This window comes from Falco rusticolus, chromosome 3 (genome assembly GCF_015220075.1).
Source record: "Falco rusticolus isolate bFalRus1 chromosome 3, bFalRus1.pri, whole genome shotgun sequence".
NCBI classification, from domain to species: Eukaryota; Metazoa; Chordata; class Aves; order Falconiformes; family Falconidae; genus Falco; species Falco rusticolus.
The window spans coordinates 115,235,652-115,263,556 of NC_051189.1; the positions used below are offsets into that span (position 1 = coordinate 115,235,652).

Sequence of the window (27,905 nt, forward strand, 5' to 3'; positions counted from 1 at the left end):
AATCCCAAGTTGCAGGGAGCGGCATAGTACTCCTCGTTACCGTGCAGTTCTCTTTCCCAGGGTCTCTGTGTCTTGGTGTCCATTAAGACCACATTCCATCTCCAGGTCTCTGTCGGCAATGTTGAAACATATTGTTCTCTTTAGACCGACTCTTATACCTGGGTATGTGTCCTAGGGGTTTGCTTGCAGGAAACAGAAAGCTAATCAGATACTTGCGTTTATAAACTATGCAAAGATGCTGCACCATTTAGCTACACCAATTTATAAACTGCTGTTTCAGCTCTACCTTTCTTTGACTAAAAAAAAGTTACACAGGTGTTACTGTTTCTTCTGAGTTATGCACGTGATCACAGAATTCCCATAAAAAAGGAGATAGACATCGATCTTTCTTGCAGCGGGACTTTTCTGAAGTCAGAGCAGTGCTGGCTGGGGGAAGTCCTTTGGATGTTGTTTAGGTTCTGAAATGACGTAAGGATATTTAAGTTATGGTTTCACTAGGCCTAAATGAAAGCTGGTAGAGCAATTTGATACTGCACGTGAAGAAGGTTATCACCACAGACGCAGACCTTTCGTAGATGGCTTGAAAACTTATTCTGCCCATAAAGCCTGCGTTTGCAGGAGGAATGTCCTGAAATGTCAGTGAACTGGAATTTTTCTGCATATGTTTTTTGTCTGATACATATTTCTGTCACCAGCAGGTGGTCTTTCTACCCATTTCTATGCACTGTTACTATCTCAAACCCCAGCATGTGAGCACAGTGCTCGGTTTGAAATGGCCTCAAGAGCAGAAAGTCTGAGGCGTAATTACAGTACTTGAATCTCCTGGACTACCTGAACAAAGGCGGTTCGGTTTACCAAAAGCACGGTGAATACAGAGTAGATAATAATGTCCATATGATGATTCCAGAAGTTGTCCTCAACAACCAAATAATCGTTTATCTAACAACTCATGATGTCTGTGCACAGGGGTATACTGAGCATAGTTAGCTTCCACCATGAATTCCACATGCCCAAAATGCTCGCTCTAAGTGGCTCCTGGTTCAAAAAACAACAACAAATAAAAAAAAAAAGCCTGTGCTTACCCAAAGGCTCAGAACCCATAAGGCAACAGGTAGCTTGTAGCCACAATGCGGTAATAGAAGTTGATATGCCTTTGGATGAAGGCTAAGTCTGAATTAAAGAATTGGGAGGGTGTAGGGTCTGCGATTTGGTTCTCAATTAAAAGCCTGCAGCGCTGTGAACAGTGCTATCTGCCTGCAACCTCCCGGGCTGGGGATTCCAAAGGGCGTTCAGAGTTTTTGCTGTAGCTGTTTCCATAGCCAGACTGTAACCAACAGACCCAGGAAACAGTACATCTCCTTTACCTGTCCAGAGGTTCTCGATTCTCTGGCATTGGTTTGGATTGCTCGTGTACGAGAACATTTGTCATGGGTCATGGTGTAGAGCTATAGTCCAACCACCTGAGCATCACTGAGAATCTCAACAGGACTTTCCCGCGACCTTTAATTTGAAGGCACTTGAGTCTAGGATGGATAGAAGCAATGGAAATAAATAATGGTTTTGCATAATCTTCAACGTCCTACTCTTCTGAGTCCGTGTTCTTCTTGCCACTTAGCTGATACGTAAGGCTGAACAGTAGCTGAAGTACTGGATGTGTGGAATCCTGGAGCATTACAGTCTTGACAGCTTGATGTGTCTGTGTTCATCAGTACTTGTTGAGTTCAGTCCATGTCAGTTGTGTAAGTTGGGGCTCCTGACATGCCACAGATAAGAAACTGTTCCTTGTTGACGCCTCTTTGGGCTTTTTATCTCTCTTGAGTTTTTATTCCTGGCCTCCCTCTCCCCGTACCTCCTTTTCTATTGGTTTGAGGTTACTGGGCTGTTTTTATAGAAAAAAATATTAATGTGTTTGTGCTTAATGTAGTCTAGTGCACAATGCCTTCTAATTACCGCAACTTCCGAATCAATGTGCCGTGGCTGCTCCTTTTTCTGGAAGCTTTTTTCATCATCCTCTTTTTCCTTTTCTTCTCAGGGGAGATACCAGACGAGTCAGAAATCTACCCAGGTAAGATCAGCAGCCTTGCTGTGAAAGTAGGGGTTAATGCCTGCTTTTATTTTACAGTGCGATAGAGATGGGGTTCAGTGGGTTTGTGGATCTGTTAGTGAGAAGTAGAATGTTTTTACTTGCCCTTTAAGTACTCTTACATACCTTGCTGTGTATAGTGTGTCTTTATTGTATCAAAGCAAAAAACAGTGAAACAAAGACTAAGTGATGCTAAGTGGCATTGTTCATCGTTTTTCAGTCTGCCGTGGGGTTTGTGGTAATCTTGACTGCTATGAATGTAACAAATCTCTGAGGGCAGGCACTGCTCTGCGTTAAGCATCTGCCTCTGTGAGGTCTTGGTGCAACGGCGTTGGTTGTCCTACAAAGTAAAATTTCAGTATGATGGCAATATTTTCCATTTGAAAGCTTGATGTAAATAGTATGACGTTAATACATGGAATTAGGGGTTTAACTATATTCTGGAGATGTATTTGGGGCATGATCAAAGGAATGTATTAGCAGATTATGTTACAGCCATAGTGTGTAACGTATTTAGTGTTGTGTGAATATGAGCTGATTGATCCTCATGACATTCTTGTGTTACCCTCCCTGTTTTACAGCTCAAAAAATGACATCTACTTACTAGCAGTTTGATATTTTGCTGTAGGTGCAGGCCAGCACAACCATATGAGAATATGACTGTTAGCATGTCCCGGGGGAGGCTTCCCGGCCTGCAGATCCAAGAGGTTGTGTCTTGGACAGCCTCTACCTTTCATACAATGGTGCTGGTTTCCATATTAAACTCTTCCTACTGCTATTTCTGGTCCTTGTACCCAGATGAGAAGATCATACGGGTTTCTCTTTGTAACTCGTTTCTTTCCCAATGCCCTCAAGGAAAGCGTCAGCACTAATTCACAGTAACTCTCCCTAAAAAGTCCACTTAAGCTCTTTATACTCACCTCAGGTAAAAAGGAATGTCCAAATTTCATTGCTAAATATGCTTCATTTCTATTGTGCTTTTTGACCCCTCAACCCCCATCCTATGGCATCCATTCTGATCATTTTCTAAAATTAAATTCAGGGTCAAGGGTATTGTTTTTCTGATTACTTATGGATTGGAAGGAAAGCTCTGGAATTCTTTACAAGTACTAAATAATAACAGCACCTGAATTTTTTATCTGAAGGTTTCTCAGTTAATTGTGATTTTTTATTAATTTTTTTTAACCAGAATGCCTGTTAACCAGCCTGCATTAATAACTTCACTGCTCTCTTGGTCTTTTCTGTCATGCAGCTTTTCAAGATGTCAACCAGATGGTGATTTTTGGATTTGGCTTTTTCCTGGCATTTCTGAAACGTTATGAGTTTAGCAGCACTGGATTCAACCTCCTGATCATTGTACTTGGTGTCCAGTGCTCCATGCTGATAGATTTATTTTTCCGTCTTCCATACAAAAATGTTCTGGACAGGTAATTAGTTCATGTTAGAACTGGAATAATCTAGAACTGCTGATTGCTCTTTGTGGAGGATAATGCCTTGTTACATGGACCTATTTGTGAATTAGCATAGTCATTTGCAGACTTCTTAGAAGGCTTTCAGTTTTAAATACTTTTGCTGTCTGTCATTCTTCCTTTATTGGCCCTGGCGTCCTGATACAGTTATTTTTTTTCCTTCCTTTTATTGCAGAGTAGCAGAGGCCACTGTGAGTGTGACTGCTGTGGTCATCTCTGCTGGAACTGTTCTTGGGAAGACCAATCCTGTGCAATTAATTCTGATGACAGTTGTGGAGATGATAGTTTTCCATATGAGCAGATGGATCAACAGCACATTTCTGCAGGTACTGTAGCATGATTTCCAGGCACATGGGGGAAATTTCTCTGGGACTTCGGAATGTTGCCTTTTGGTGTTTTGTTAGTGCTCTGCTGACAGGAACATCAGTGGTTTTATCTCATGTCAGTAGATTGTGGCTATGTTGTTCATTAAGAGATTAAGTCAGACTATGGGGCTATGCTTAAGCACATGGAACTCCAAAGCCTCCGTACTCTGTGCCTATATCTATATACTTGGCCTTAAAAGCTGATCTGATCTGATGGATTTGGATGTAGAGCATTTGGCCTGACCGTGGCCTGACTATCCCCAACACATGAATGGAAGCCTTGACCTATGCTAAGGCACTAATTGCCTTCAAATTTTACCCCTCCCTGTGTCAATTCAGTCTGGAAGATTTCCAGTGTGAATGGTGTACCAGCCCAGTCTGGACAGCAGAGTCAGACCTGCTTTTTATGTACAATGTAAACATACCCTAAACTCTGTATATGAATTGTGTGTTTATGAAATGTGTTGAATTCAAAGTTATCTCGCATAAATAATTTGTGCATAAACTGAGGGACTGTGAAAATAAATTGTTTATAGGGAGGTTACGTGAGCAACTATATCGGGAGCTACATCAAAAGCTTCCTGTGGCCTGAAAATAAACCACAAATTGGGTTATTCTATTGATATAGGTTTCCGGACAAAATCAGCGTGATGCATGCTCCCCTGTTTGGAGCCTACTTTGGTCTGGCAATCTCCTCACGTTTCTCTGAGCCATCACCGAGGTCTGAGAAGAATGCGAGTACCCCAAAGTCGGATTTGTTGTCAATGTTGGGTAGGCATCTGCTTTAAATGTCTCAGTTGGAAGAAGAGATTGCTGTGAGAACATAAGGAAGGTTTTGGGGGTGGCCACAGCATGCTGAAGCTTTTGCGTCCAAAATGCAGGTCTGAATGCAGCCAACGCATAGAAAGCTGCTGCTGCTGTGGTTCGTGGTTTCCTGACAATGAGTTGGTGAGTCTCAGCAGGTTTCCTACCAGGCATATAAGCCACTCCTGCAACGGCTGTGGCTTAGTTTGCTTTGTCAGTCTCAGCATAAAGGCTATGCCCGGTTAACCGTTCCCTCTCTCAGCTAAGTTGTCCCCTTTGGGTTTCTGTAGGCATGATGGTAGGGGACCTCTGCACCAAGTCGTTACTGGTATTGCAGTAGAGCTTACAGTTCCCAGCTGGGGCCAAGGCTCAGTTTTGTTTTGCAAGGTGCTGTACAGAGATATAAAGAGGCAGTCCCTGCCTAGTAACGTAAATGAAAAGATAAAAGCCTGATGAAGGGTGGGGAATATGGTACAGACAGGCATGCAAGAAAGGAACCGAGTGATGATAGGCTGAATGTATAGGAGTTCTGTCCATTTTCCTAAAGAAGCAGGTTGGTTTCTTTGTTATCATGGCTCCTGTTACGTAACGGCCACTGTCTGAACTAAGATCTTTCTGCAGAGGCCTACAGAGTCTAATTCTTGGACAGTCTTTGCCCAGTTGAAGGAAAGAGATGTTTAAATGCTGCTCTTTTGAGTTCTTGGAGTTCTTGCTTTGCTGGAGAATTCAAGGAGATCCATATTTTAATCTAAGTCATAGAGACACTTTTACGCCTTCATTATAATTTCAGTGCAGCTTGCTATAACCAAGTGCTTGCAATTTGGAGTTGATTATATTGCCACATCTTTAACAGTTCCTGAGGTAGTGTGGGTAGAAAGGAGCAACTGAACAGGCAGATTCCTTGTAGTCCCTTTTTGTATCCTGCTTCTGAGGGTTGTGTGAAGGGTGCTGAGGTCTTCACCCATATTTGGACTCACATTGTGACTGTTTTATTTCTGTAGCTGAGCAAATACTCATAAGAACGCTTCAGTGGAATTAGTAGAATTTTCTTTTTAATGACTGACTAGCTACCTAGTCAGTGGAATAAGATTGTCATAGTACAGCTCATTCCACCAGTCCTCACTGCTGCCGTAGGTTTTGAATTGCCAAAATGGCCTCTCCTGTCTGAGAAGCGTGGTTATCACCACCCTAGCGCACTGAAAGGGTGAAAATTAGCAATGGAAATTGGATTGCAAGGAGCCAAGATAAGCTTGTACAAAATCAATAGCTGTCAGGGTTTCTAGAAGCTGGATTTAACCATTGTGCTTTATAGTGACAATGGCTGTGTCACTTGAACTAGACTTGACTTGAACTAGAACACTACAAATTTTACTGTCAGGTGAATTACACAAGGGTCTGGTATCTCTGTGGCATGGAGAACAGAAGATTAGCTATGGAAGCTGGCTGGGCAGCGAAAATAATGACTGGACAAGGCAAAATGAACTTCTGCTTGTTCGCGTCGTCTGTGCAGTTAGAGCTATGCACAGCTCAGGGGCCAGCGGCACAGATGGGCATGTGTGGTCCAACTTGACTGAGCATGAGGCCACCTACTTCCCTCTGCTGGCTGGAAGTTGATCTGTGCACGCGTACCCATATGCACATACAAAAAGATTTATCCTGCTAAGCAGTGAACTTGTTTTGTGGAGTCTGAGATTCCTAAACGCCGACAGTTAGGTCACAGAAGCAGAAGAATCTGTTTTCATTCCTGTTGGTGGTGAAGGCTGTGTGGCCGTGAGTGGGACACTGTGCAGTGACCTTACAGGAGGAAAGGGAATTGTTCTTTTGGACCCGTATGCGAGAGAGTCACTTTTTGGTGGATAACTCTTTTACAAATAACAAGAAAGTTAAGCTGTGTAGAGCTGAGTTGGTGAAGCACGATCACCTCAGCTCAGGCCTTGAGCCCTCCTCTGGAGTAACCCTTGCAGAGGTAGAGAGGATTCCTTTCTTATGATCCAGCCCATCCTATTTGTCTCTCCAAACGCTGCCAGGAGGACAGACAATCAGTACCAGTCATGCTGGCAGCCAAGGTAAAAGACATTCCAAAGTGCACTTTGGGTTTCTTTAGTGACTTGTACCATGTGAGCTGTTTACAGCGTGGGAACGATAGTGAATGCAAAATGTGGGTGGGAGCCTGCCTGAGACAGCCGGTGATGGATTCACGGTGTTTTAGAGCCAGTAATGATAGTTGCTTGTCTTTGTCTCCAAGGGACTCTCTTTCTTTGGGTGTTCTGGCCAAGCTTCAATTCCATACTAGTTGTGAACCACAACGAGAGAGCAATCTGCAACACCTACTTCGCCCTGGCAGCGAGTACTGTAACTGCCTTTGCGTTATCTGCTCTGACCACAAAGGATGGGAGATTCAGAATGGTAAGACATGAGGGAAAATGACTGCGTGGAGAAGGTATTTTCTTGTTACTGTCAGTAATACACTGAAAGTATAATAGCTGTTAAGTAAAAACAAGTCCAGGTTTTCAGCCTGACGGCCATCATTAGCCTCCCAAGCAGAATGCTGAAGCTGTAACTTAGAAATTATGTTCTCAGATTGTAAATCACAGTATTCAGAGGCCCAGATTTGCTCTGCAGAGATCACACTTGCACGAGAATAGCAGTCTGTGATATTTGGCTGCTATAAGTGATGAATGAATTCTCACTCCAGGTTTTTGTTGTGTTATTTTACAGACTCATATCCGCAGTGCAGTGCTAGCTGGCGGGGTCGCTGTTGCTTATACAGCACAGAGTATCGAGTATCCTTGGATTGCCATGATTTTGGGTCAGCTTGCCAGTGTGATAACCGTATTGGGATCTTACTGTTTACAGGTAGTACTCGCAACCTGAAATTGTTTTTGTATAAGCTATATAAACCTCTTTTCCAATGTAGGATACCTCAAGCGAAACTTCTCTTTCAAAGAGATTAAAGCAGAGTGCAGGATTGCAGCTTGCAAGACTGAAGTTCATTTTCTAGGTCTGCCATAGACAGTACGCTGTTATCAACTGGCGTTTCTGTGTATCAATTAAACCTTTCCTTCTTCCCAGAGATGCTTGAATCCTGCTTTCAAGATTCATGATGCCTCTGGAGTTCATTTCACTTTTGGTTTGCCTAGTGTGCTTGGAGCTTTTGTCCAGGAAGTTCTCTTCATAGTAAACAATGGGACTAATTCACCAAGGTACATAAATTCTTGCTCTTAAGTAGTTTAGCTAATCATTATTGTAGTGTGCTCTGAGAAAAGTCCTCATACATGCAGAAAACCTGAACATCATCACAGATAAATCATTTTATACCAGATCACCTAAATAATCTCTGATGTCCAAGAGTCACTAAACCAGACTCTCATAGTTGAGCAGACTTTGGATCAAAACTTTAATATTAGGTTTTGGTCCTGCTTTCTGTCTCCCTTTTTGTTTCATATTAAATACAGCAGTGTTGTGTGATAGAGGAAGTTCTCTTATTTTTTCAGTTTACAGAGGAATGAATCACAGTACAGCATTAAGGGCCTTACACTTCTCATCATGTTCTTACTGAAACAGACACATAATTAAGTTTTAGTACCACAATGATGGTTTCTAAGGGCAAAATATGTCCTGTGATGTCTGTATTAGGATTCTGATAAGGATCTCTTAAAACATCTAACTGCAGCTGCAGCGAGATTTGAGAATAACAGAATTTTTATGACAGCTTTTGATGTAAAATGCTATGTAAATACAGATACATTCACAGTCTTAATGCTAAAATCAGCAACTGTAAAAGGTTAAACACTTGTTTTGCTTTTCAGACTGGGTTATGCTGTTGTGGTGCACATTGCTGCCTTCTGCCTGACCATCAGTGTTGCCTTGATCGCGGGTTTTATTACAGGTCGGTATTGAAAACCATGTTTCAGTGCTATCTTCCTCTTTTCCTGGGGACAAGGGGGATGTCACCTTATGGCACCTGGTAGCGTGTCAGTGCAGCCCTTGGCAGAAAGAAGCTGGTTTAACTGGGGCTCTGAAGTGTGTTTCTATGGGTAAATTATTCGTAGAAGCAGCCATGGGAAACATGAGTGCCAGGAACTCTTCAAAGCCTGTTTGAAGAAGAGATGTATTCAACATGAATAACCTAGTAGCACCATTCTTTCATTGGTGAAGTTTAACAGATGTTTAACGGCTGCCTTCAAATTTCAGACAGGAGATGTGTGAGGATGAAAATATTTTTACATTTGGGTCTCGTCTTAGTGACAGAAAAACACTATCTAAAGCTTGTCGCTTTTTAGGCCAGTTGGTATGAATCTGTTTCACTAACAACAGTAGCTCGCTGGCCTCAGCCTCGGGCCTTTGATCGCTGTGGGTTGGGATCGTCAGGGCTCATGTGTTTCCCATGTGACGTTCTGGTTTATGGCAGATGCTGGTTTTCTGTAGTTAATTTTGTCTTGAATAAAAGAAAAATGGCAAATGAAAATTGCTGTGCGATACACTCTAAAATGATTTTTTTTTTTTTTTGGTGCTTTAATTGATCTGAAAGCTTTGCATTACCCTAAGCGTAATTAAGAAGTTGAGCTAATCAAGCAGGTTTTTAAAAAAGATTCAGCTAAAAGATTCATAAAGCGTTTAACCAGTTGTTTAAAAATCTAGGTGTATCCATCTGAAATCCCAAACTAACCGTGCTGATAAGCCCGATTGCTTTAAATACACAAGCATTTTTCATGCCAGAAGTTAATAGTTTTGGATGTATTTTTAGAATCTGGCAGGCTGTTTAATGCATTTTTACCTAGAGTAATTAATTTTTAATAACACAAGCCTTGATCCTGGCAAGCTTCTCGCTTTGTATTTAAGGTCAGCTTGAGTCAAGGGGCTCTGCTGAAGCATTTAGTTCTGAATTTGTATTTTAATCTGTTACATTTGGGTGCGTGTTACTAAGAAACCTCCAGTTACACACAACCTTACCTTTCCCCTGATGTCTGTATTTATGTTGGATATATGTCTTTTTACAAACAGGATCAATCTTAAGCCTCAAACTGTTTAAGACCATCCCTGTATCAAAGTACTTTGATGACCAGTTTTATTGGGAGGTAAGTTTCAACGTAAAATTACATGTGTGGGAGTGTACGTAGCACCTTCTCGACCTGCATGAAGAACTGTAGGTATTTGAATTAAAAAACCAAAGGGAGCTCATTCTATTTCACTCTACATTTTGGATGGCGTGTTTGAAATGGATGAACTGTTCCCGCAGCTGATTCACAGCCTGAACGTTATAAATCAGTGATAAATCCTAATCTTTAGCAAGGATTGGCAGAGCCGTTGGTGGGCACAGGGCGAAGTCTGAGACGATCGTGTTGTAGCACATCACCTCAGGGGTTCCAAAATCCTCTGGGACTGACAGCCCTGGCCACCGTGCTGCGTACACAGCCCCTGAGGAGGCTTGAGCAGCGCCTGAGGGGGATTTTTAGAAGCCAGTGAACGGACTGAAGGGTGCTTTTGATGAAAACAGACCAAGCCTCCTGGCCTTCGTGGGTGCAGAGTGGCTATTCAGTCCAATGCACAAACACAGGCCTTGGGCACCTTTAGGTGCTCTATGTGATGCTCTGAACTACAGAAAAAAGAAACGGATGCAAAGAAGCTTCTAATAAGGCTTTCCATTGCCTTTTTTTTTTGCATGATGATTTGCTGCATAAAATGTTCTGATACAAGAATGTTTGTTTTCACAGTTTCCCCATTTGGCTGTCGGATTTTGAACAGAGGAACCCAGGTGACAGATTTGACCCAGATTAAGATTTTCCTGTTTGTCACTAGAGGAAATGAATAGCTGTGATGGGTAGAGAGAGAGCACTTAAGCATCAATTCTCAGGCTCAAAAAAGCCATTCCAATGGACACACAAAAAATGAATAATAAACTATTCCAGTTCTTCTTGAAAAATACAGGGTGTAAATTTACAGATACACCTTTACCATGGATTTAGTTTTTCTGCTTTGTTTATCTTACCTTAAGTATATTTTTGTAGGATATGTAAAAAAAAGCTGGCTGCATCACTGCTGTAATGGCTTATTGATCGAAATGCTTGGGAACTTTTAACTATTTTTAGCTTCCAAGTTTAAAAGCCAAAATATGTAAAGTATTAATTTTTCAAGGAGTACATACTTCTTATCTTGTGAAGCATTCAAGTAGTTGTTTTTAAGCTGAATTAATTCTGTTGAGGGCCTTGTTAAGCAAGAATTTGATGAGTGAGCTGGATCAGGGCCAGAATTCTGCATCTTGCCAGGCTGAACTTAAGAGTTATCTGACTGCGTAAAGAAAAATCTGTAATTACTTGGCTCAGGCTGGCAATTTGGAAGTTCAAATGGCAAGAAGTTAAAATTGTTTTTCTTGCCGACAGCGCCCCTGAAATCAACATTTACTCGTATTTAAGATTTGGCAGCAGACCTCAGAGCAGCCTGTCCGTGCAGTGCTGGGTTGCGCTGCCGTGGGTCAGCTGCCCAAAAGGCTCTGGCTGCCCCTACGGTGCGGTCGGCCAGAGGTGAAGGAGGGACCTCGGTGCTGCTCCATGCCGGTGCTAAGACCCAGTTTCTAAGTGTTGTACATGGAAATGTTTTACTCAGAGATGAGCAGTGCCTTTGGTGCATGAGCTAGGGCCCAATCGGCAAGCGAACCCTTGTTTCTAAACGGATTGTGGTCCTCTGTGTTTCTTTGTTTGAAAATAGTTGACATAAAAAATCTCTTTCCAAAATGCTTACCTAATAAAAAAGTCAAAATTTGATTGTTTTTATTTATTCAGCACACTTGGCTTAAAAATAATGAGGAAAAACACGGTGTTGAAGACAAGGCGTGAGTTCCCTGCCACTCACTGCAGCAAGGCATGCTGACCGCCGTTCATTCGTTAGGGATTCAGCAAAGTTAGAACAGTTCAAGAAGTGTGAGACACGTTTCATGTAACCAAAAATGACTTGCAGGGGAACGGACAGTTGTTCTGATTCCCAGACACAAACCAGCCGGTGATCTGCCTGATCTATCAGCTGCCCACGGCTCCCACGGGCTGGCGGTGACGCTCAGCCTGGACACACACCTCCGCAGTTACCTTACCTCACCATTAACACGCTGCGACCTGTGTAGCGGTGTAATCCAGGCTCAGTTTGTGCTCCTTAACTTCCCAGCAACCACCCAAACACAACTTCTGCAACAGAAATGGCTGCTTTCTAGCAGGACTGCTTTTAAGGAATCGTATTTTACTCCCTCCCTTCCCCCCGCCCCATCTCTCTCATCACTGATTTCTTGAGCAACTAGCCCAGGTGAATGCAGAGGAAGGGGCAAATACAGGATCAAAATTCTCCCTGGAAGTGACCGTGCCTGGTCTGAGGAGTACTCTTCGGCAAAGAGAGAAGTCTGATCTGAAAAGCACTCTTCCTTTTTTTTTTTTTTTTTTTTTAACAGGAGTTAGACAATAGTTGACAGCAAGCTTTGTGGACGAGCTACTTCCATCTAGAGCCACTATGTCATTTGTACTCGTGCCTCTGCACTATCCACAGCAACAGTACGTTGTTACTCACCAGAGACTCCTTCATTATCGCCATAGGATAAATTAAATATTCAGGGAGAGGAGCAAAAAAAAAATAAATCTCAAAGCAGCATAGTTCCATATTATGCAAGAAAAGCCACACACCAGTAAATTTTAAATTGAAGAAATGGTTATATTGTCCAGATACAGGAAGTATTTAATAAATATATGTTAAAAAGTTGTTTTAGAGCATTTTTAGTAAGTCTTGTAAGGTTTGTAAATAATGTCATAGAAACAGCTGGTTAAATACATCCATTTTCCACTATACTATTTACCTGTAGCAAACATGGTATCATAAAAGTGACTTCCATTGCTGTAGCAATTTTACATTTGTCAAAAACATTACAACATTTAAATCAACATACAAGAGTTTAAAAAAAAAAACCTGAACATAGAAGAACCAGAATTTCTAGTGCTGTGATTTAGGTTTCCTTGGTTTAGCTTTAGACATAATTGAAGGTCACCGTTTACAAAATGGTTTTACAAAATTCTGGGAGCGTGCAGTTAAAAAAACCAGGATGGCCAACGCACTTCCACAGGCGTGTTCATTGCCACAAATCTTCCGTGCGACCAAATTTGAAGACCAGTCCTCTGTTTAAAACAGAATAAAGGGACATGAGTACATCATGGAGCAAATCAAATGCCCAGTAGTTTCAATACATGATTTCAGGGAGCGAGCTGTAGTGTCTGTAGCCAGTTCCTGGTCCTGCAACAAAACCTATGCAGACAGATCCCCGAGATCTACTGCCTTTACTAGCAGTTTATTCACACATGTCTAATTATAAAACAGGCATTAAGAAAAAAAACCAAAGCAGATTACAGCAAGTTTCAGATAAGAAATGAACAAAGGAAGATAGCCTTACCCAAAAAAGATGAACGCATTCTGGAAAAACACAGCTATTCCTGGGTATACTATTGGTTTTTCTAACAAAAGAAAAAAAATCGCCATAAATTTTTTTGAAGTAATTTTCAAGCATAGCCCATCTCCAACATTTCAGAAGCACTAAACCGCACCATGTTATCAAAGATCACAGTATAGTCTGGGTCAGAAGGGCCCTTAAAGATCATCCAGTTCCAGCCCCCCTGCTGTGGGCGGTTTAATTTACGTACGGATATTTGCGCATTAGCACTGCAATGCAACTAACACACCCAGGTTTCCTTGAAAATTCCCTGTGAATTGAGTAAGGCCAAAGCTGATGAGAATGTAAATTAAACAAAACTACCGGTGTGGCCTGACTAGTCTGAAATTCACTTCAGCTCCAGGTACAAGTAATATTTTTACATTTACTTAAGCGACCTAACTTCCTTTTGAAAAACAAAGATAATACACTGCATTTTTCATGTCTTTCTCAAAACTGTTACCATGGTACGTGTTGAAGTATTAATTTAAATTTATTTTTTTCCTTTTTGCTAATTTGGCGTACAGGCTTTGGGAGTAATTTGCACAAAATCAGTAATTTTTGTTCTGGGAATTAGTGTTCACCCAGGGAGTTATTCCCATGTAACTGCAGCAGTTTAATTATATCAGTACGGTTCCCAGTTGACCAAGACCGGTGTTTGTAGCAAGGCTAGTTGTGACTTAGTAGTAGGTAAAATCAGTCCACGTAATAGCAGATAGTATAGAATAGTGGTGCACATGCAATGAAAATGTTAAAACTGGGCCTGCCTAGAAATGATCTAAAAATAAGTTCTAAAATTCACTAGTAATTTAAAATACTTAGAACTTCCAAAAATGAATCAGGTCACATTCTACACTGTATCTTACCTTTAACAACATAGCCTCCAAAAAGGATCCACATGGAAGCAATCAGAGATCCAAAAGCCATCATAAACCCAATGAACAGCCAGATCCGAGCACCTTAAAAAAGACACATGGATGTTCTGTGCCTCTGCCCCAGTACGGATGCTTGTGACTTTCAGCATGCTTTTGTTTCAGAGCACCTTCCATGACACACAGAGCTACATGCAGACACGCAACGCGTGCGCTGGTACAGCTCCTACCCCTCTTCCAAGACTGAATGGCTTCACAGATCTATTGCTACACAACAGCGTAGAGCACCGTACCTGTTTGTCCCAGACAGCCTTCACTATAACTGTCACCCCGTACCTGTCCATTAGACACCGCGTTGATCCTGTACAAGCAAACCAGGATAAAACTGGGTAAACACAGGTAAAGCCAGAAGTAAATGTTTATAAAACAACAGGAAGAATATGAGACTTCTCAAAAACCTACCTAAAAAGGATGATGTTGTATTTTTTGGTATTTTTTTTTTAAAAAGGGACAAGACTAAAACTTAAAAAAGCATTTCTCCAGAGGCTAATAAGACTTGGACTTCTACAACACGCTTGATTTTTTAAAAAGGTTCCTTACTGTATCAGTAAGTGTAAGACAAATATTAGAGATACTCTGATAGTAGCTTGATTTGTTATTCTTGGTTACCTCTCCACTTAAAGACTATACGTTCTTTTATTAATTGCGCAAAATAAGTTCTAGGGGTATGCAGCTCTGATCAAGAAATTACACTTACATTAGGAATGCAATAGTGGCTATAACCCCACAAGCATGGTATGAATGGTTGAAGTCTTCCACTTTAGGGTACTTCACAGCTGCATCTATGATTATCCACCAACCTGTAAAAAACTATTAGAAAGGAAAAAAAAGAGCACAATAGCTTAAAATACGGGCTTTTAACAACGTATAAGACTGCTCTAGAAAAAAATATTTATAAAATCATTCTTACAGTCTCCAGCCCAGTGTCAACTGATAGCATACCTAACTTTGCTATCAACTTAGGAATGAGGTTAAATGCAAAGCCAGAGATTTACCTGCTCCAACAGTTATTACATGGGTTGGAGCTACAAAACTTAAGGAATACACAGATGCAAACACCCAGAACACATTTCATCCTTAACCCTGCTGCTACACACAAGGATAACGTATCCCTGTTCTTCCTTTTACCTTCAAACAGCTAATAATTTTTAGCTCATCGACAGCTGACAACATCTAAAAAAGCCCAAAAGCAATGTAAGAGAAGCCGTACGCACCAGCACTCCTGCAGCAACAGAAGCGATCGTGTTTCTTTTCTCTCCCCAGTCAACACACTCCGAGCACCTCAAGCTCTCAAGAAAACCTGACATTTTTTCTGGGCTCTGAAGAACTACAGAAGAAAAAGAGACGTTTATTTCGAAGGGGAAACTCATCACACATCAAGAGCTGGCACGCAACAACGCGCAGTTCGCAAAGCAGGTCAGAACTGCTCAACGCCACCTGAAAATCCCACAGCCAAGGCCCCTTCCCTAGGGAAGGGAGCAGCTGACAGCGTGGCCAGCAGCACCCACCACCAAATCGCTGGAGAAGCGGCAGCCTCAGAGCGGAGGCGGAGGCACCGCCGCCCAGCCCTCGGACGGGGCCCCACCGCCCTCCCGCACCCCAGGCCGGGGGTATCCAGCGGGGCCGCGACCACTCCGAAAGAGGAGAAGGCGGCGGCCAAGCGTCCCGCCGCGCCCGGGGCCGGCTCCCCACACCGCCTCCGCGCTTACCTCAGGGCGGCGAACAACCGGCGGCTCCCGGCGCGCGCACCGGCCCCCCCGCCCCGCCGCCAGCCGCGCACCGCGCATGCGCCGCCCCCCGGCGCAGTCACGAGACCGCGCGGCCGCCCGCGCAGGCGCGCCGGGTGCGCACCCCCTCCCCCCCGCTCCGTGCGGCTCGTGGTGCGCATGCGCCGCAGCGCTGGGGAGGGGGGCGGGCGGGGCGGGGGCTGAGGCGCTGCGCGTGCGCCCTGAGCCCGTTGCGTAACCGGGGGGTGGGGGGCGGGGGGGTGGTTACGTTTCTGGAAGTTTCTCGGCCGCTCTCAGTCGCTGCTGGGTGGCGGGAGCGGGCGGTGGTTCTGTCAGGGCTGCGTCTTGTTGTGGCTGTATCGCGGTTGCGGAGGGGTCTGGCCGCTCGCTATGGGGGTGACTCACGAAGCGGGGCTGTCTCCTCAGGCGTCGCCGCTGGAGCAGGACCCGTGCGGGGGGAGCCCGGCGGGCTGCGGCCGGTGAGCTGGCGGTTATTCGGGGTGCTGGGAGGGGGGCAGGTTCCGCTGGCCGCGCTGAGGGGACACATTATTCACGCTGGTTTTTTTTTTTATTACAGAAGCGCGCAGACGCCTCACGGCAACCAGCACCGGGGGTGCCCGGCGGCTCCCAGCGGTAAGTGCCCGCAAACCGCCTCTGACGGCCGGTGCCGGCCCGGTGGGTCGGCCGGGGGTGTGAGGGTGCGCTGGGGTGCCAGGTATTCCCGGGCTTGGAAACCTGTTGGGGGTGTTGGAGGCCACATTGTCTTGTTTTACCTGTGCCCTCTGCGTGACCTTGGCCCTTGTGGAGGTGAAGCGGTGAAACTTTCCCTTCAGTAAGGGGAATGCTTGTTGCAAACGTCTGTGGGACCTAGTTACAGATTTCAGTAAGGCATTAAGAATGATTTGGTAACTTAGGTTTACAGTGAACGCTAAATACACATTTTGTGACAGAGCAAGCTTCCTTAAACTGTAAAGTGGTGACGTAGCGCAGGGTTTAAGTCCTGATGATCAGATAATTACGCCCTAGATTACAGTAACCTTTGTAATTATAAAATGGCTGCCGCTAGGGGGACAGCCATTTTATTTATTAATATATAACCTTAACAAGTCTTAGATTCTGTACAGGTCATGTCCAGTGAATCCATTAGCTGTGTTTTTCAGTGGCTACGTAGAATGTTTTTAATAGCAGCTTGCTCTATGCGCTGCTGGGAGGTGTGCAGCGTTGTGCAGATAGTTTTGTAATGTGATACACTCGAGATTTGGAAGTGGCTGCTTTGTACCTCGAAGGTACTATTTTTTTCTTTTTCCTCCCTGTTGGGGGGAAAAAACTTACGTACAACTGCAGATGAAAACTGTCAAATTTATACTGGTCTGGAAGGCAAATGGTTACATTGCATTGTAGATGCAACAGGCTGCATTTAGAATAGATGGAAGATAAAATTCCTTGAAAATTCTGTCCGGAGGAGGAAAGATACTGTCTTATACGCCTTTTACAAAAGGTGTGTGCTCACCTAGCAAATGAAGGGTATCACAAACAAACCTCTCTTCAAAACTCTGCACAGAACTACCCATGGTTTAAAGTGAAGCGTTTTTTAAATCTCCTATAGAAGACTGGCTACAGGAGAGGAAATGAGGAAACTTAACTGTCACGCGCAAAAAATGCTGATAAACTGGATGACAATTGTTGGTGTGTTTAATTATCCTTGACCTTTTTGCCTGCGTGTCACAATGTATGTTGTTGCTGTATAAATGACTTGATGCATATAAATGATGAACTTCCTCCTCCCCACCCACAACAGGAACAGAGACCGGGTGTTGCAGAACAACAATAAAAACGGAACCAGCTTCTGAAAGTACTGGCGTGCAGAAAACGGTGGTTAGGAAAACTGATGACATGACAGGCTGCATGGATGACTTAACCCTCAGCTCACCAAAGAAAAGAGAGTCGTCTCTGAGATCCAAGAGGAGCTGTGACAGGTCATCGACAAGGTCATCTAGCAGATCCTCTTGCAGTTCACGGTCCAGTTCAAGTAGTTCCTCTTCAGCTTCCTCAAGGAGCTGGAGCCGGTCCAGATCCAGATCAAGGTCATGGGCTAGAAGAAGTGGTTCCCGAAGGTACAGAAGATACTCACGTTCATATTCCAGAAGCTGGTCGAGATCACGCGGCTCTATGAGGTACCGAGGAAGGCACCATGCCAGGCACTACAGGTGGTACCGCCGCTCTCCTCCAAGATATAGATCACGCAGTAGGTCGTGGTCCCGTGGAAGATCGTATTACAGAAGGTCCTATTCGAGAAGCAGATCACGATCAAGAGGCCGAAGATACTACGGGTTTGGGCGAACAATATATCTTGAAGCTTACAGGAGCTGGAGAAGCAGGTCAAGAACAAGATCTCGGAGTAGGTCACCTCTCCATTTGAGTGAAAAAGGTACTTTCTTGACTCTTGTGTGAGAACCTCAGAACATACAATTTAACCTGTCAGATTCTCATCTGTTTACTTGCTTTATAAAGCATAACTGGTAATGGTGATGTGGAACAAAATATCTGTGTGGTTATCTGTCTAAAAAAAATAGTTCAGAGCATATTCTTTGTGTTTCAACTGAAGCTGAATCTCCCAAGTTGTTAGGAAATTTCATCACAGCTGATGCTTATGTAGGTGTAGTGATAGTAAACCTGCAGTTTTTAGGCTTGTATGAGTAGGCACATACTGATTTAAACAGAAGATGCTTTTTTTTTTCCTCCCCTCTGCAGACAAGAGGGAACTCCTGGAAATTGCGAAAGCTAATGCTGCAAAAGCTCTGGGAACTGATAACATAGTCTTGCCAGCAAGCTTGAGGATTGTTTCTCCTACCAAAGAGATAAAAAATGAAAAACAAGATCATGAAGACCCTGGAGAGTCAGCTGAGGTAAGTATGAACAGGAGTATTCTCAATGAAAAGGTAAACACTTCTTAAAACTTGTCATCTGCATGGATGTGTTATAGCTTTTAACTGTTGGGTTTGTGGTTATGAATGCAAACCCTTGAACAAAACCTGCAGATTTACCAGAACGCTGAATCTGCTCTAGAAACCACTGTAGACTTTGCAATAAGCTGAAAATACTATCAACTCTTTTTAAGAAGTGGTTAATCCACTGAGTACGTGCAGGCTTTCCAGTCCTGACAGGTTGGAAAGGAGAGGTGAATGTAGTTTGTTTTTTTGAGTTGTTCTTCTAATAGGATATTGGCCATTAATTACACTAGTTCATGTGTTTCTGACCTAAAACAAGGAGTCTTCTTACCAGACTTAGTGTGGAGTTTTTCTTAAAGGTTAAATTTTTTTTTTCCCTTTTTAACTGTTAAAAGCTTTTCATGTGCAACAAACTGTTTCCCAGAAATTACATACCCAAGCACACAATGCATTTTACATACTTTATTTCTGTCTTATAGAAATCATGACTATGGTTCCAGACATGATGAAGAAAATCTGTTGGTAATTAAGGGACTTGTGGGCTGTAGCTGCTGTGAATTTTAAGGGAGGGAGAAACCTGAGCAGCTTAAACCTGAATTTTAGTTTGGCTGTGTTGTTACAGTGCGTTAATCTGATTCATGGTTAGTACAAAACTGCAATAACTTGTACCAGTTGCATACTGCTATTTCAAATGGAAGTAAATTTAACTAAGGGTTTTAGACAAATGGTACAGGCATCCCTTTCATAATATATGCAATATATTCCAGATGTTGAGAGAGTACAGAAGAAGAGGCCTGCATCACTTGCAGATAAGTTTGTTGTTGTTATCCCAGGCTCTGCAGGATGGATATGCAGAACTTAATGCAGCTTGCTCTGCCACGACTGTGCTGTATGGCACTCCATGCTTTGAATCATTTAAATCCTTTTTAAAACTGTAACTGGGGCATGGGTGTCAGGTCACATGTGAATTGGTCGATGCCATTAGTAAAAATACTGAATGCTTTTTGAATTGAGTTCAACATCGATCGGATTGCGTATTTAGTAGCTTACCAGCTACTTTTGATGTAAATTTCTGAAACAACTCTACTAGAAAGATCATACTCTCTAGTAACTGCCTTAACTTGCATGGAATGATCTATCCTCCCACTTAAGCTGTGCATGCTCTTCTCTAGCAACCCCGAAGACTAGCAGAAGACATGACCAAGAGTGGAATGGAGAGAGCAACCATACCGAGAAGCATTTCTTTCAGTCCTAATGTAAGTGTGATTTTCCCAAGATGGAAGTTCAGTGCTTCATCCTTCCTGTGTTAGCCTTTTCCCAGCATTGGTTGCCAAAATAAAGATCTTAAATGATTTTGTAATGACTTTCCTGGAGGGGTTAGATAGAGCACTGTAAACACACTGCTGTAGTGTGTTTAAAATGTTGACCTTTCAGCACCTAATAATGTTGAACATCTGCACTGTGCTACAGACTCATGCAGAACTAGTTTACACCAGAACTTAAGTTACACGTTTTAGTAACGCAGACTAAGGAAAAAGCAACTTCCCCAAATCTTGTGTCTATTAGTTGATACTCAGTAGGCATCAAGTCTCCCATGAACTGGAAAGAAAACATGTTTTACCAGTACAGATAAACCTCTTGAAGTTGACAGATTTTAGTACACTCCTCCTTGTTCTGGGATTTTTAAAGGAAATTTCTTTTTCCAGAATACAATGGCAAAGCCAGTACTACAGAAACCAGTGAGCCATGTTAAAGAACCAGCCATTTCTCCAGGCAGAGAAGATGACAGAAAGGGAAGTCCCTATGGGCAGTGGGTTCCTGTCAAGAAGGAAGAGAAGAAAACATTTCTAAACTTCTCACCTAAAAGTGCACTGTTCCGGGCACGCTAGCCTGTCTTTCTCACTGTCTTTGACTGCAGCATTATGCACACTTCAGTAGTGATACAAAATTTTCTTATCAGGTTAAAAACTTGTTCATACCGAGTATTTATTTTGAGATCTTAATTCTGGAATCTTAGGTTTCTCTTTCAGATATAGAGCACAATGATCCAGAAGCCACAGGTGGGAATCTTGTGTATATTTGTAAATATTTTGTATTGCTTTAAAGGACTAGAACTTACAGGTGGGTAACTTTTTCTAAACAATAGTTTCGGTAGCTGTTATTTTGAACTCTTGATTTACATTGTGTAACTGTTTACTCTAAGTGAATAAAGTTTAGTTTTTGCACTGGCTTCTCAACGTGTCGAGTGTTGGATCTGTGCTCAGTACGGACTGTCCCCAGTGTGCTTGTGTCCAGGCGTAGCTTTCACTTACCACGTGGTTACCACCAAGTGCAACAGAAGGTAATTTTTATGTCTTTCTGAAAGTGGGCCCTTACACTGGAACGGTTCCTGCCCAGGCTGGCTGTGTAAGGCAGGAAGCCAGTTGTGACATGGGCAGAGGCTTCATGTGACATCAGCACACAAGTTACGATGCTGGTAGCTTCAGAGCACCCGAATTTAGTGGCCCAGCGTACTGGGCTCTGTGCCTTGCCTGTGACCTCTGGTCTATGGAGAAAAACATGCAGGCATGTAAAGGGGCTGCTGCATGCGTTTGGAGCAATCGCTTAAAGGATTTTTTTCCTAGAAATAGCTATTAAAATGGAATTTCACTGCTCCAGTCTGGAAACTTAAAATTATGAAATTGCTAAGATGAGGCTGGCAAATGCATGTAAGAATTAAAGGAGTTCTGCAGCAAGTTGGTTGCTTGAGAGTCCCTTGCCCTCTTGGTAAGGAAGGATGGGCCGTTCTGCTGCCGGTAACGGGGTGGCTGTGCTGTGCACACACTGCTCCGTGCTGACCTCCCACCTCGGGCACAGCCAGCTGCTGCTTCACAAAGGCCACGTGCTGCTTCTCACTAAAAAAAGTGTTCCTGGGGACTTTGAGCTACTGCAGAATGAAGACAAGGTTTATTCTAAACAGAGAACTTTATTGAGAACATGAAATTGCAGATGAAAAGGTGGTTAGAGCAAGTAAAAGCTGTATACAGCTGAAGTTGTTATGCAAACTACTTGTGTTACATTAAATATACTTACTAGTTTTAAAAATGGCTTAATAAGGACTACAAAGTGGGTTTTTTGATACTGCATCCCCCAAGCAATGTTAAGTTGTATGTGCTCTGCCTGAGGCATGGGTTCACACGGCTGTTCCTCTCTCCAAGTTCTGTTTAATCTCGGCCGTGTACTTCCCATAGAACCTCTCTGCCTTCTTGTTGAACTTGGCGTTCCTCTCGTTAATGTAGTCGATGTCTGCATCGTCATTGTAGGGACGTCGTCGACTGTATTTTTCACGCTTTTCGATTCTGTAAGACAAAGGGCAGTGTTTGAAGAGCTGGGGGTGAATCCTGTGGATTTGATTACACAAAGCTGCTGTGTCACACATCTTGGAATTTACTTACTGTTTTTCAAGATCTGCCACCATTCTATCGATGCCTTCCTTAGACGGCACATGAGTTCCGTGGAGGAGACTGTCAGATGTGGGATAAAGTGCTTCACCACTGGACAAGAGAGAGGGGCGGCACTGTACACAGCTGTATTGATCACTTTGAGAGCTCACTGCTTCTGTCTGATTTTTAACGTAACCCTTCAAGGCACTTAACTCATACTGAACTGTGGGAATCCAAGGTTCAGGTGAGAACATGCTGATACTAAACTCAACCTCTTTTTGTTATTTTGACACTAGCACGTGTCTACAAAAGATCCAGAAACCCACTGAAATGCTAAATCCATCTGAATGCAAACTTTGTGAGTTCTCATCCGAGTCAGTCTGTTCTTAAATCATGCCAGGCTGCTTAAAACCCCCCCAAACCCGCTCAGAGAAACGAGTAATCTACTCATGCATTTAAGTATAATCTAATTGACAAAGTATTTCTTCCCACTGATGACACCACTACTGCTCACAACTGCTGAAGCAGGGGTTGCTGAGTAGATGTACCAGGCCATGCGTTTTATGATTATCTTAAAGACTTAATGTTACAGTATATGTGAGAATATACACGTGCTGAAACGATTAGTTAAGTCTTCAGTGTTTGCTAATTAACTTAGAAATACCACAGACTGCACCGGATGACTGAAATAAATTACTTACTACTGCTCTTTGAGCTTCTCGTACTGCTCCAGGTCAGGTTTGATCTGCCGGGTTAACCTCTGGTACTGGCGCAGCTGAGCAGCTGCGTAATCTTGGGAAGAAAATAAATTGGTGTCAAGGTGAAGGTTTTTATTTCATAGTTCGGTTTGCAGCTAAAGACTAACAAAGGTTGTCACTATGAACACAGACCATTCCATAGGTAAGCCATTACCTGAAAATCCTAGATCTGGATTCTTCCTTTTCTTCTTCCTTTCCCACCTCTCGGCATCCTCAGCGCTGATCTCGAGCAGTTTCACTCGCTCATAGTCTTCTCCTCTCGCTGCACATTCCTAACCCAGCACAAAAAACGGTTCAGTTTTAACGATAACGGCCAAGCATCAAACTTAACCTACCTAGATCGGTCCAGTCAACCTCCAGCATAGGACAGTCATTTAGATAATCACAAGTCTAAGAAATGGATTTTTTGGGGGGATAACACCCATATAAGCTCCCAAGCCTGTCCAGCCACTGTGAGGGGGGCTCGGTGTCAGTGCAGGGAGCTGTAACAGTCTGGTTACCTTCTTCTTCTCCTCCACCTTCAGCTCCCACTCCAGCCGGGCTCTTTTGGCTTCCCAGTTTGCTGGCAATTTCAGTCTTTTATCTTCTTCCACCACTTCCTGGTGATTCCGCTTGCGGGCCTCGTTCTGGGAATGAACGGTTCGTTATCCCTGGCACCCCCGGCACGGACAGGGAACCCCCCTGGCAACCCCCGCACGGACAGGGACCCCCTGGCACCCCCGGTACGGACACGGGACCCCCTGGCAACCCCCGCACGGACAGGGGAGCCCCGGGGGGCCGGTCCCAGAGGGGGCCAGGCCAGGCAAAACGCTGCATTTGGCGAAGGGGTGAAGCAACCAGGGCCCGTTCATGCCGGACGGGGCCGGGGCCGGGCAGGGTGCGCTTATGCGCCGGGAGCAGCAAACCGGCGCCACAACCTCCCCCCGGGAGCGCCGCCCGGGCCGGGCCACCCCAGCCGCCCCTTCGGCTCTGCCTCCCCGGGACCTGCGGCACCGCAGGCAGGAACCGGCTCCACTCCCGGTCCTGATCCCGGCCCCGCTCCCGCACCCGCATCATGTGGAGCTCGCGGAACTTGCGCAGCCGCTCCTCCCGCTTCTGCTCTGCCGCCGCTGCCGCCGCCGCCGCCGCTGTTGTGGGCCTCGCCTCGTCCTCCGAGCCCGAGGAGCCCTGAAACAACCCACACTCAGCCACCGGTCCCCGGACAGGAGTCAGGCCGCCCCCCCCCTCCCCCCCCTCCCTCCCTCCCCCTCCCTCGCCGCCGTCTCACCTCGCCCTCGGGCGCGGGGGCCTCCAACCCGCCCAGCGCCGCCGCCGCCGCCATCACGGGCGAGAGACGCTTCCGCTTGGGGCCGCACTCGCCTCCTGCCGGGGAGCGGCCGCCGCGCTTGGGCGCCACCTTGCGGGCGGGAGGAGCCGCTGCCCCTTGCCGCCGCCTTCCCCGCACCGCCTGGGGCACGCACAGCGCCTGGGGCACGCACAGCGCCTGGGGCACGCACAGCGCCTGGGGCTGCCACGGGCCGCGGGCCTCCCGCAGGGCCGGCAGCGTGCCGAAGGGCTCGCCTCCCATCGAGCCGGGCCGCTCAGCGCTTCGCCGGGCTTTGTGCCCCCTGGGAGCCGCAGAGGCCCGGGGCTGCGCTCCCGCCGGGGCGATGGCCGCCCTCGTCAACGGGTCTGGGCCGGAAGGGAACCCGGCGCGCCGTCACTAAGGGCCGCGCTGAGGCGGCCGGGCCCGGCCTTCCGCACCGGGCTTTGCGGGCCGCATTCCTCTCTGCCAAGGATTAGAAGATGAAAAACACTGACTCTCCTGGTTTTTAACCTATGGAGGCAGATTTAAAGCCTTGTCGCTGCATCTTGGAGCCCTTTGGAAAGCAGTCTTTACATTACCCCGGTATTCCGGATGCCAATGGCCGGGCCGGCAGCCTCCTGCGGGCTGGAAGTGCCTCCATGCTTTAATAAACACTGTTAATCAACCTTTTTTTCTCCTTCTGAGGAATCGATGGGGTGATGCGCACTCTACAGGCAAAGCAAGAAAGCAGCTGAACCAGCTGAGCTCTGCTGTGCCGGGGCTCACCTGGAAGCACCAGCGGGATCCAGGGTAGGGCCTGGAGTAGGGTGGGAATCCAGCCACAGCATCCCTGCCTGCGCCGCCCGGGCCTGGAGTAGGGTGGGAATCCAGCCACGGCATCCCTGCCTGCGCCGCCCGGGCCTGGAGTAGGGTGGGAATCCAGCCACGGCATCCCTGCCTGCGCCGCCCGGGCCTGGAGTAGGGTGGGAATCCAGCCACGGCATCCCTGCCTGCGCCGCCCGGGCCTGGAGTAGGGTGGGAATCCAGCCACGGCATCCCTGCCTGCGCCGCCCGGGCCTGGAGTAGGGTGGGAATCCAGCCACGGCATCCCTGCCTGCGCTGCCTGCCCGCTCGGCCCTGCCAGCGCCACTCGGGGTACCTGCAACAGGTTTGCTCAGGGAGAAAGCTGCAGTTCTTACAGAAAAGGGAAAGTTTTGCTTCAACCACTGAGCAAAGAAAGTAAAAATTTCCACCATATTGCTGCCGTGGCCTGGATCTTCCAGACTTACAAAGCCAAATGTAGATTTATTGTAAGGGTTTATCAACAACACTGACACGCACGTACAAATGCATCCATGCGTATGCATTTCTAATGTCTTTATACAGTAACGGTAGAAGGGTTCAGAAATTTTGTTTTCCTCTGAAGGAATGATCCAAACCCTGTAAGGTTACTAACTGCCAGCCGACAATAAGTTTATTAAATCGATCTTGTCAGCTGCGGCTCGTGACTTTCCAGCAGAGGGAAACGCAGCACAAGCGATGAGGGGTTGTGGCAATGGCAGGCAGCCCTGGCAAACGGGAACTATCTCTGTTCTCTTTTAACTCCACTTTCTTCTGCTGCCAAACTCTGATGCATGCTGAGTGATTAAAAATATCAAATACAGTGTTACCCAGCAAGGAGTCAAGTCAGAGGGAAAAAAATCCAGAAACCCAACCTAGTGAAGCCAGTGCTGTCAAACAGAGCAGACTGGGGCAAAGAATGGGAGGCAGAAGGCTTTTACATAGCTCTGTTGACAGTATCTTAAGAAAAAGGAGAGGATTGTCCTGACATGGTTTGGGTTTTGGGTATCTCCCCTCACCTGCCTCCTCCACAAACTCGCTGCTTGGCTGGGAGTTGTCGGATTTCCATGCACATGGAGTGGGCTGCCACCACACTGGGGACAGGGACCATGGGTGCTGGGAGAGGGGGGGTTCTGAAAAACGCAGTGGTTGGTGGTGTTGTGCAGTGCGCTGTCAAAATCTGAGTTTCGTGCCTGGGCTGCTGCTTTATCAATATCTCTGCTCCATGTGGAGCTACTGGCCCCTCTGCCACGAGGTTGTCCCTTAGGTCCTGTCCTCACTGGCTCTGAGCCCTTTGCAGTAAGGGGTGTCCCACCGTCTGCGTAGGTGGCCCCATGGAAATGTTTGTTAGCAAAGGTGATCAGTGCGTGACAGGAGCAAAGGAAAGCTGAGAAACATCTTGCTGCCACTGCAGCAGCAATCCTAAAGTCTTGGTGCTTGTAAAGAAGAGTAGCAGGATGCAGCCCTGCTCGTGTGCCCTAAGATAGTGCTTTGCTTCAGGGGCTGTCTCCATGTCCCTCATGTGGGAGCTGGTCACCACACTTGGGATCAGAGAAGTTCCGGGAGCAGACAGGGATGCCAGCCTGGCTCTCAGATGCCTGAAACGCTGCATCAGCTGCGCCCCTCTGCAGCTCCTGCCTGCGGTCCTTCGACCAGCTTTTTATTTTCTGGAGCCTCCAGACAATCTCCTGTGACACTTGAGTGCTTGAGCGCTCAGTCACTCCTGGTCTCCTCCACAGACGAGTTAGGAGCAAGCAGAGGGGCAAGTGGAGGGAAGGAGGGTGGGCTCTGGGCAGAGGTTGCCCCACATATCTGCTCTGCTCCAGGACATGGTGGTGGCCACAGCTCAGCTGCAGAGTGGGGCCATCAGCCGCTTGCATACTCACTACCCTTTTGTTTAATCACGGGAAGCTGGATGGTTTTTATGGGTTTGTGCAGAGCCTTGGCCCAGCCAAGCCCTGAGCTTGGTGGAGCCTCTTTTCCCTCCTCACTGCCGTAATGCAGTTAGAAAATAAACCCGAGAGGTTTCCCTGGCTTCTGTGGATTTGCTTCTGGGTCCGATGCCAGCTCAGGAAGCCCGTTCCTGGTGCAGGTGCTGAGGGTCTCCCCAGCTCAGTGGTACAACTGTGAATCCCAACCTGGCCTGAAAGAGCACGGAAATCTCCCAAACCCACTTTGTGCCAAGGAGCAGGGACTGGTCCTGCGCGGGCTGACAGTGAGTACATGCAGATCTGCTCTTGCTGTCACTTACAGTTAATTTATTTTTAGATTAAAAAATGTTTTTATTTCTCATGCACACAGAATTGGCACTGCTTTTTTGGGTCGTAGCTGACTCCATTGTCTTCTCCAGTTATGCCTCCCCTGCAGTGCCGAAATGAAAAATTCCAGTTACATATTGTACAGGGGTTGGGAGCTTGGAGGAACTGACTCATCTCAGTTATATTTGTCCTTTTCAAAGGGGAAGATCCTGGTCGAGGAGTGGTGGGGGAACAGCTCCGGTTATCTCCCATCCACCGCAGCAAAGGTGATGATTTTATCCAGGGGTCTGCAGGACGCACGGCTGAGTGCCCCTGTGATGGCAGCTGGGTGTCCCTGCAGTGTGAAGCTCCTTGGGCTGCTCAGACAGTCGGGGCAGCAAGGAAGGGAGGGGTTTGTGTCATTTCTCAGAAAAATAATTGTGGCTCCAGCGTGACAGAGGCCACAGCATGCTCCCCAGGACGTGAGCCAAGCCCCCACAGGTAGCGAGCCTCAGCCCTGGGGATATTTCCCACCCATGAGGGAGGGTCAGTAGGGAGGACAACCCCAGCTGGAGCTGAA

At 45.8% G+C, this 27,905-nt stretch overlaps 4 protein-coding genes across 5 annotated transcripts; 2 read left to right on the forward strand and 2 right to left on the reverse strand.

Annotated features, from left to right (window-relative positions):
• The first annotated feature begins 1,831 nt into the window (after positions 1 to 1,831).
• Positions 1,832 to 10,840, forward strand: LOC119144515 (RH-like protein). The gene is made up of 10 exons (XM_037380013.1): positions 1,832 to 2,065; positions 3,336 to 3,510; positions 3,728 to 3,879; positions 4,548 to 4,688; positions 6,967 to 7,127; positions 7,440 to 7,577; positions 7,794 to 7,924; positions 8,531 to 8,610; positions 9,726 to 9,799; positions 10,436 to 10,840. Exons 1-10 carry the CDS (start codon positions 1,936 to 1,938, stop codon positions 10,460 to 10,462), a joined length of 1,209 nt encoding a protein of 402 aa, XP_037235910.1. The 5' UTR covers positions 1,832 to 1,935; the 3' UTR covers positions 10,463 to 10,840.
• A 1,545-nt stretch (positions 10,841 to 12,385) lies between these two features.
• On the reverse strand, positions 12,386 to 15,907 carry TMEM50A (transmembrane protein 50A). Of its 2 annotated transcripts, none has more exons than XM_037380015.1 (7): positions 15,818 to 15,907; positions 15,323 to 15,435; positions 14,806 to 14,918; positions 14,342 to 14,409; positions 14,043 to 14,135; positions 13,141 to 13,201; positions 12,386 to 12,868 (listed from the first exon to the last, which is right to left on the reverse strand). In XM_037380015.1, exons 2-7 carry the CDS (start codon positions 15,413 to 15,415, stop codon positions 12,823 to 12,825), a joined length of 474 nt encoding a protein of 157 aa, XP_037235912.1. In that variant the 5' UTR covers positions 15,416 to 15,435; positions 15,818 to 15,907; the 3' UTR covers positions 12,386 to 12,822. The 2 variants fall into 2 exon arrangements, with proteins under 2 accessions (XP_037235912.1, XP_037235911.1); XM_037380014.1 differs by having other exon boundaries at positions 15,323 to 15,427; positions 15,818 to 15,902.
• A 202-nt stretch (positions 15,908 to 16,109) lies between these two features.
• RSRP1 (arginine and serine rich protein 1) lies at positions 16,110 to 21,020 on the forward strand. Its single transcript, XM_037380289.1, has 6 exons — positions 16,110 to 16,314; positions 16,413 to 16,468; positions 17,634 to 18,263; positions 18,587 to 18,741; positions 19,956 to 20,039; positions 20,490 to 21,020. Exons 1-6 carry the CDS (start codon positions 16,226 to 16,228, stop codon positions 20,670 to 20,672), a joined length of 1,197 nt encoding a protein of 398 aa, XP_037236186.1. The 5' UTR covers positions 16,110 to 16,225; the 3' UTR covers positions 20,673 to 21,020.
• A 712-nt stretch (positions 21,021 to 21,732) lies between these two features.
• On the reverse strand, positions 21,733 to 24,545 carry SYF2 (SYF2 pre-mRNA splicing factor). Its single transcript, XM_037380290.1, has 7 exons — positions 24,231 to 24,545; positions 24,011 to 24,130; positions 23,464 to 23,589; positions 23,118 to 23,235; positions 22,907 to 22,997; positions 22,218 to 22,316; positions 21,733 to 22,121 (listed from the first exon to the last, which is right to left on the reverse strand). Exons 1-7 carry the CDS (start codon positions 24,528 to 24,530, stop codon positions 21,956 to 21,958), a joined length of 1,020 nt encoding a protein of 339 aa, XP_037236187.1. The 5' UTR covers positions 24,531 to 24,545; the 3' UTR covers positions 21,733 to 21,955.
• Positions 24,546 to 27,905: the final 3,360 nt, after the last annotated feature.

Bases quoted from the DNA above. Each gene is read 5' to 3' on its own strand.
- LOC119144515 (XM_037380013.1), top strand. From the start codon at position 1,936: ATGCCTTCTAATTACCGCAACTTCCGAATCAATGTGCCGTGGCTGCTC. The intron at 3,880-4,547 runs TACTGTAGCATG...ATTGATATAGGT, and splicing joins CAACAGCACATTTCTGCAGG to TTCCGGACAAAATCAGCGTG. The intron at 7,578-7,793 runs GTAGTACTCGCA...CCTTCTTCCCAG, and splicing joins TGGGATCTTACTGTTTACAG to AGATGCTTGAATCCTGCTTT.
- TMEM50A (XM_037380014.1), bottom strand. From the start codon at position 15,895: ATGCGCGGTGCGCGGCTGGCGGCGGGGCGGGGGGGCCGGTGCGCGCGC. The intron at 13,202-14,042 runs GTAAGATACAGT...TTCTTTTGTTAG, and splicing joins TGGAGGCTATGTTGTTAAAG to AAAAACCAATAGTATACCCA. The intron at 12,869-13,140 runs GTAAGGCTATCT...TGTTTTAAACAG, and splicing joins AATGCGTTCATCTTTTTTGG to AGGACTGGTCTTCAAATTTG.
- RSRP1 (XM_037380289.1), top strand. From the start codon at position 16,226: ATGGGGGTGACTCACGAAGCGGGGCTGTCTCCTCAGGCGTCGCCGCTG. The intron at 16,315-16,412 runs GTGAGCTGGCGG...TTTTTATTACAG, and splicing joins AGCCCGGCGGGCTGCGGCCG to AAGCGCGCAGACGCCTCACG. The intron at 18,264-18,586 runs GTACTTTCTTGA...TCCCCTCTGCAG, and splicing joins TCTCCATTTGAGTGAAAAAG to ACAAGAGGGAACTCCTGGAA.
- SYF2 (XM_037380290.1), bottom strand. From the start codon at position 24,530: ATGGGAGGCGAGCCCTTCGGCACGCTGCCGGCCCTGCGGGAGGCCCGC. The intron at 23,236-23,463 runs GTAACCAGACTG...GTGCTGGGTTAG, and splicing joins AGGTGGAGGAGAAGAAGAAG to GAATGTGCAGCGAGAGGAGA. The intron at 22,998-23,117 runs GTAATGGCTTAC...TTTCTTCCCAAG, and splicing joins TCCAGATCTAGGATTTTCAG to ATTACGCAGCTGCTCAGCTG.